General features: G+C 45.0%; 1 protein-coding gene across 2 annotated transcripts in view; it reads left to right on the forward strand.

The window, feature by feature from the left end:
* The window catches only part of PRPSAP2 (phosphoribosyl pyrophosphate synthetase-associated protein 2), an 11,179-nt gene extending 4,009 nt beyond the window's left edge, over positions 1 to 7,170 (forward strand). For both annotated transcript variants that reach the window (XM_010145784.1, XM_010145785.1), the window contains 5 exons: positions 2,658 to 2,713; positions 4,993 to 5,141; positions 5,821 to 5,891; positions 6,479 to 6,625; positions 6,956 to 7,170. In XM_010145784.1, coding sequence (XP_010144086.1) covers positions 2,658 to 2,713; positions 4,993 to 5,141; positions 5,821 to 5,891; positions 6,479 to 6,625; positions 6,956 to 7,114 — 582 coding nt within the window. In that variant the 3' untranslated portion in view covers positions 7,115 to 7,170. The remainder of the gene's footprint in view (positions 1 to 2,657; positions 2,714 to 4,992; positions 5,142 to 5,820; positions 5,892 to 6,478; positions 6,626 to 6,955) is intronic.
* Positions 7,171 to 7,324: the final 154 nt, after the last annotated feature.

The raw sequence follows: 7,324 nt of genomic DNA on the forward strand, positions 1-7,324 counted from the left end.
AAATGTAAAAAAACAAACAAACCAAACCTAAACCAACATGATTTGTTAGGACTGTTAAAATCTGTTTGGGGAATCAGTTGCCATCGTGGTCGTTTCACTTGGTAATAAAGTCAAAGAGGGCGGTAAACAAAACCCTAGACGCTGGCTTTGCCACAGTCTTGTGTACCAGAAAAAGGTATCCCACATTGTAAGCACTTGATAAGCTAAAAAACCATGGAAAACCAAATATACAGCCACAAGTCAAGTTGTGCCTTTATGTATTGCTTGAACGTGGCCAATAACAAGATCATGTTCCTGGTTTAGTCCAGAAGCACATTGTGATACATGAGCTTTTAATGGTTTACAGAGAACGGTTGCAGCTTTCGGTCTGGCACTGCTCTGCACTCTAACAAATGGTAGAGATCTGCTGAAGGATGTGTAGAGAGACGTCTTGGATACTTCCAGTGTTTTTATTTCTTCATTCCTCTGCTTGTCTGTGAGGCGACTAGCTAAAACCAGAGTTGACCAAGAGTAGCTTATGTAGGGTCTATGCTGGTGGGATCCTATGCTTTGTAGGATCTTTTTGTTGAAGTTTCAGCCAGCGCTGCTCAGGAAGAGTTCAGTGTTCATCACAGCTTGCTGTTTGGCTGTGAATGCTAAAGCATGAAACATGTTTACATGGGAGCGGGGATGGAGTTTACTGAGTAACATGAAACAGAGTCCAGCATGGTAAGAATAGAGGTCACTTAAAGACCATTCACATGGAAGTTAAGAGGATGAGGACTTATGGTTGTTCCCTGTCAGGAATTTATGTGTAGGTGTGAAGAGAACTACGTTGTGTTTTGGGATGAAGACAGTCCAGTCAGTGAAATCAAAGTGGTATGAAAATAGTTTGGTGCTTTTCCTCTGTATGCTTAGTGAGCGATCAGTACTTAGCGTCTCCTCTCTTTCCTCTGCGTACCTGTTAATCTTAAAGTGACGTAGCCCTTTGTTACAAGGAGTTGTTGATGTCTTACTGTCTTCTGGATGACATTGCTGGCTTTCTGACTTCATTTGTAAAGAGCTGAGAACAAATTTGATAATTTGGCAGGGGAAAAATGAGGCAGCGATGTCTGAACAAGATCAAAGCCTTTGTTATGTCAAATGACAGGCCCTGCCTTGTCCATCCCTCCCATCATGTTAATCTTTGTAGCCTGTTGTACAACAAAGTGTTTGTAAAGGACAGAACATGCTGAATTCCCAGTATTATAGGTGGAGTTCGTAACATTGGAGATTACTAACGTTGCCTGAGATGTCCTCAGAAAAACTCTTGTTTTCAGTTGGTCAGGCCTGTGCCCAAACGCAGAACTTCATTTCTACTTTCCCGTGCCTGTTTCAGCAGAGCACTTTTGGAAATGCCCAGCCAGTGTGGGTTGTATGTTTGAGAGTAAGATCATGGAAGGACTTACCCTGCCTGTGTTGGAACCAAACCACGGGTATTTCTATGCTCTGAACAGGGATTTGATATCTGACAGCAGGGTGATGAACCATCGTCCCCACAGGCTTGCAGTATAACATCAGTTAGCAGGTATTTAGACAGGACTCTTTTGTCCCTTAACGCCGGGATTCCGAGGGTTGGATCTGCTCTGTAGGACTTTGCTTGCTGTTGCAGCTGAGAGTGTCTGTGGACCATTGTTACGGCAACTGACAGAGGGACAGACAACAGATGGAAGGACAGACATGCTGCTGCTGCATGCTGCTCTCCCTGACAAATTGTCACAGGGTAGCACGAGGAAGGAAAAAGCTGAGTTTGAAGGAAGAGGGTAAGAGGAGGTGTTTGAGGGAGCATGGACTGGTGTTAGGGGAAGGACTGGGAGTGTGAATGGTGGAATGTGTGAGAAGTTAAGGGCAGGGAAAGATGAGTCTGGAGTCACTGCAGGGAAATGGAGACTGGGATGAGAAGCGTCTGGGAGATAGGACTGAAATGCTGGCTAAAGTGAGAGGAGGAATCTGGAGGAAAAACTACTATGAGGATGGGGCAGGGCAAGGGGCAGCAAACTTTGGAGCAGACTGTGCTGGTGAAGACAGGCTGAAGTACACACCAGACCTGGGAATGAACCCCGGGCTTGTTGGCTGTAGCACTTTGCTGCCGTTGGCAGTTACAGCAGCATCTTGTGCTGCTCTCCCTAGGAGACTGTGGCTGTGTCAGCCCGGGACTGCAGGATCAGCGCAGTGGGTGCAAAGCTTTACCCTTGTGATGGTTGGTGTGATGGGGTGGAGAGGTGTTACTTCCTTTGAAAACCAGTAGTAACTAGACTGAACGCTGTGTTTGAAGTGAGGAAAACCTGCCCTGTGCATGTGCAGGACAATTTCAACTTGAACAGGAAACCTTAACTGTGGTGGTTTCCTGTTCCTTTTAGCACTTGTCCCTGTAGCCCCGATGTTCTTCTAAAGCAGTTACTTTTATGTCATCTCCAGCACAACATGCTGCTTATGAAAAGTACAGTTTAAAGTTAATACCTGAATTTTCTAAATACCCGTTTTTACTGAGCTGTGATCACATACCATGGATTCTTGAGGTTGCTTTCTTAGGTAAAATGTTGGATGCTTGAAATTCTGGGAAAAGTGTTCTGATTCTTACTGAGTTTCATTTTGTCTAAAGATATGAAGTGGACATTGCTATCTGTTATTTACTACAGATACCAGACTACAGGAATGCTGTAATTGTGGCCAAATCACCTGCATCTGCAAAGAGGTGGGTAAGATCTGCTCTCTTGTGCTAGAGCAGGAAATCTGTCGTGATTTTGTTCTTAGGCTTGAGTGAAGGATGCATTCCCAATAACCAGAAGATGTGGCCTTCACATCCCTCCCAGCTCCACTTTGTCCCATGTGTAGTTCTTACATCATCACTATAATCATGATAAATCTAAGGAGAGTAAAAAACCAAAAGGATGAGGTAAATCAGTACAGTACTTAGGGTAATGACAGTATTTAATCATATACTGTGTCTGTGTGCATTTTCATTATAAATTCCCTGCTGTAAATGAAGAAGAAGGACTGGAAGTATAACACGGTTAATCCAGAGTAATTGCTTGTCATGGTCATAACATAGAACATGGTTGCTCAGATCCTAAATACTGATGACTTACCATCTAGCGTGGCCCAGCTGGGTTTGGTGGTCTTGACGGTTGTGATTGTGAAGTCCTTGCTGGCTGAACAACTGCTCTTAGTCCATGGAGCTGTTTGGTTGACTCTTCCTGAACTCTGGAGTTACCCTGCTCTCAGCAGGTGGTGCAAGAGGCACCATGTTTGAGTTTGGAAAGTTACCTCAACTCTCATGCCAAGGAATCGTGCTTTGCTTTGTAAGAAAGGTTTTGTTATTTTCTATAGCAAAGCAGAGAGCATTTTAATTTGTAGACATAGAATGAGGGGAAGAGCTTGTGTCATCTTTGTTTTCCAGCAGCACTTTTGATGTGATTTCTTTCACTTTGGCCAGTTATTTTATGTTTGCTTCTCTGTGACTGTTTCTTTTACGTGGTGGCAGTGTTGCCTCTTGGGTGTGTGGAGGCAGTTGCTGAAGCATTTTCCTGCTCGTCAGGTGGCCTACACATGCTTTCAAGTGATGGGACAGAGAAGCTGCCCACGTTAGCGATGTGAGCAGGAGAAGGTCCCAGAGCTGAGCCGTTTGGCTGCTTCCTGTGAGTGCTTAGGAGCAGTGTTTGAGGTTTTGAGGAGCGTTGCGCTTGGAAAAAGGTGATGGAATGTTTCAGCCTGATCAAGGACACCGCTTTTCAGCTGCGTGCCTGCCTGTGGAAGAGCCTTTGCTGGGTGAAGTTCAGAACGTTTCTGTGGTTTCTGAGCTCACTGCAAAATGAGTAACTCGTTTTACTGTCGCTTTGAACTCTCTTCAGTTTAATATTTCATTTTAAAGTAATTATGATTTCATTGATAGGATTTTGCCTTCTAACTCATAACTCCCAAGATAAATGTTTGGAATCATAATTTATCTGTAATTAACCACTTGAAAAAAATATCCTCTCATTGTATGATAACCACAGGGCAGGACATTTTTCATTTTTAATTAACTGAGCATTGTGATGGGGAAATTACTCTCTGGACTTTGAGTTGGTTGGATAGTGAAACAAGGCTTAAGTGTAGAGGAGGTGATTCAGGCTCAGGTCTTAGGTGCTGATGTTTGAACAAGTGTGGCACTGGACGTGGCAGGCTCACTTTGATCAGAAGGAGACTAGACAAGTGGTTTAGGTTAGATACTGAACTTGCAGGTGTGCAAGGTAAGGGAGGGTGAATCTGCTCATTTTGATTTGCTGCTTCCAGCATCTGGGATAAAACCCCCTGTCTGTGAAATCCTGATTTTCCTGACTTGCTGCTTTCTCTGCTCCCCCAGCTAACTTTACACTTCTTCACAAAAATTCCTAATTTTAGTTGAAGTACAGCATGGCAAAGGAACTTTCTGTCAGCTTGTAAAAATCCAGGCTGTTTAAGTGTGAAGTGTGGTTTGTCAGGCAAAAATTGTCTGGATTGTCTTTCTAGAGAATATTCAGGGTTCTGTGTCAGGAGGTCAGGAATATCGCCTCGCTTAGAGCACATCTTGCTAAAAATAGAGGTGAACACTTGTTTTCATGTGAATTATTTTTTCCTATTAACTGTAGACAGTTAATCCAGACATTTAGGCTATACTTGTTAGGTGAGCCCTGCTAAAGCGTGGGAACTCAGGGGCACTGAAGAGAGGAGATGGTTTTGGGGGCGAAGCAGATGGGACTAATCAGAATGATGTGACTTGCAGCATTTATCCTGTTGCTTCAAGGCCAGCGTGGGCACTTTCAAGGTTATTCTGACTCCCACAAGCCTGGTGAAAAGATGCTGAGGGACAAGTGGTTTCTTCATGTGTTTTCCTGAAATTTTAGCATCATTCTGGGTTTTTTCTCTGAAAATTTAGAAAAAACAATAGATTAGTGTTGTATGCATGTAGATTATTTTAACATTTCTGGGTTTTTTTAAACCCTTTCCCTGTAGGGCACAATCATTTGCTGAGCGCTTACGGTTGGGAATTGCTGTGATTCACGGGGAAGCTCAAGATGCCGAGTCTGACATGGTGGATGGTCGACACTCCCCACCCACGGCGAAGAACGTAGCTGCTATTCACCCCAGTTTGGAGATACCCAGTAAGTAAGTTTGTGTGTGAAAATGCTCACCTATGGTTCAGTGTGGGTTTGGGGCTGGCGGTGAGGGACCAGTGAAGAGGATTTAGGGGTCCTGTAGGGGGAAAGAAGTTTATTTTTTTTCCTCAGGAGTGAAGAGGATTCCTTTTCGATGCTCTTTGTTGTGGCTTTAGTGCTGGGCTCTGTGTGAGTCAGAAGGGCCCTGGCAGAGAGGCCACATTTTTGCCATTGACTTTTCCCATTGGAATTTTTCTGGGACACAGAGTTAATAGGCGGGGCTGACCCTGGGTTGGGGTGTAGCTGTATAATGTCATAGACCTCGACAGAGTAATTTTGCTGCCTGTGGACATGATCTAGAGCTGCACGAGCAAAACTTCATTGCACAAACCTAGCTTGTATCCCAGATTGAACTTGTTGTGTCTGCAAGCTGCTCTCTGTGCTGAAATAAATTGACTTGGTTAAGAATTTGAGTGTGAATGAGTGTAGTTAAATGATTTTTAAGCTTAGCCAAAGGATTATGTATTAAAATCCCACTGGTTTTTCCCACTAATGCTGTGATGGTTGAAATAGTTGTTGCTTCACTTCTCTCTGTGAGAGCAGTGACTATGCAAAGCAGGTGTGAAGTAAAGTGTATAAACATTTTCTTTCTCCTTTCTACCCCTCTAAAAAAATTTGCTGTTAGTGCTGATTCCCAAGGAAAAACCGCCCATCACAGTGGTTGGAGATGTAGGAGGACGAATAGCGATCATTGTGGTAAGTAAGATGGCATCACCTCCCATAAATCACGTTAAACGTGTTAAAGTTGCTGAAATTTTCTGCTGTATCAGCAACTAACCTTGGTGGCTGGTGGGGTTTCGACACTGCGCTGTCGATGCTGTGAGGAATTTGCACAGTTCCTGAGCTGAGCGTGGGGACCTTGGAGAGACCCCTGCTGAAAAGCAGCGGTCGGACCCTGTTTCTGTGAACAGAGCAGACAAAGTTACGTGAGGCTGAGGAGTTTCAGGGGGTGCTTACACATCAGACAAGGGGAAATATTCTGTTCTGTGAGGTCAGAAACACCAGTGAAGAAGAGGTGATGCAGTCTCACAGTGTCTCTGAGGCAGTGTAATCTCTGGGCTTGTCAGAAAAGGGCAGTTTTCTGTTAGTTTGGTGTTGGGGTGAATATCCGATGTCTTGGCTTCTCTGCCCCACTTGGAGTGATCCCTCTGCCCCTTGATGTTGCCCTGGTCTGGGACATGGCTTTTCCACTCTAGAAAAGGTTGTGATGCCAGTCTGGGTGTGCTGCATCCACCTGTCTGAGGATGTGACGACTGCCCCCTGACTCCATCGTACTTTGACAGGATGACATCATCGATGACGTTGACAGCTTTCTCGCTGCAGCCGAGACCCTCAAGGAAAGGGGGGCTTACAAGATCTTCGTGATGGCCACGCATGGCCTCTTATCTTCAGACGCCCCCAGGCTGATAGAGGAGTCTGCCATCGATGAGGTGAGCGTGGGTTTCTCCTCGAATGGTTCTGGGTGTTTTCAGCGAGCAGTTTCCTCCTCGGTTATACTGGTGCCAAGAGTTTAAGCTGGGAGGTTCCTGGCTCCAGCCTCTCTTACCAGGGAATTGTTGTTGGAGTATTAGCACCTACCTGTCCTTAAGCTGTAGCAAAGGGGAACTGGGGCAGTAGTGAGAGACTTCTCTTCTCAGCACAGGGGTATTTTCATGGTCATTCAAAGTACCTGGAAACCTGGACGTTCCCTTTCACACTTCTGATACAGGAGGTGGAAACAACCACAGCTAGGTCCTCCTGATGGCTGTTTCTTTCTGTAGGTGGTTGTTACAAACACAATCCCCCACGAAATACAGAAACTCCAGTGCCCTAAAATCAAGACTGTGGATATCAGCATGATCCTCTCGGAAGCCATTCGCAGGATCCACAACGGCGAGTCCATGTCGTACCTTTTCCGCAATATCGGGCTGGACGATTGATGCTGCTCACTCTGAAGGAACACCCCGGGCCAAACTGGAAGCGAACAGATAACGAGCTGTGAAGCATCGCGCTTACCTTAATATTTCTCTTGAGCCACGTTTTGTTTTCTCTTGGTTTAAGTATCAAGGTAGAACAGTTTTTTAAGAGCTTTTTTTTTTTGCAGATTTTGGGGGTGGGGGTGGGGGAGGGGGGGGATAAACATTTTACAA

The sequence above is a fragment of the Buceros rhinoceros genome, unplaced genomic scaffold (genome assembly GCF_000710305.1).
Source record: "Buceros rhinoceros silvestris isolate BGI_N320 unplaced genomic scaffold, ASM71030v1 scaffold14871, whole genome shotgun sequence".
In the NCBI taxonomy this organism is placed as follows: Eukaryota; Metazoa; Chordata; class Aves; order Bucerotiformes; family Bucerotidae; genus Buceros; species Buceros rhinoceros.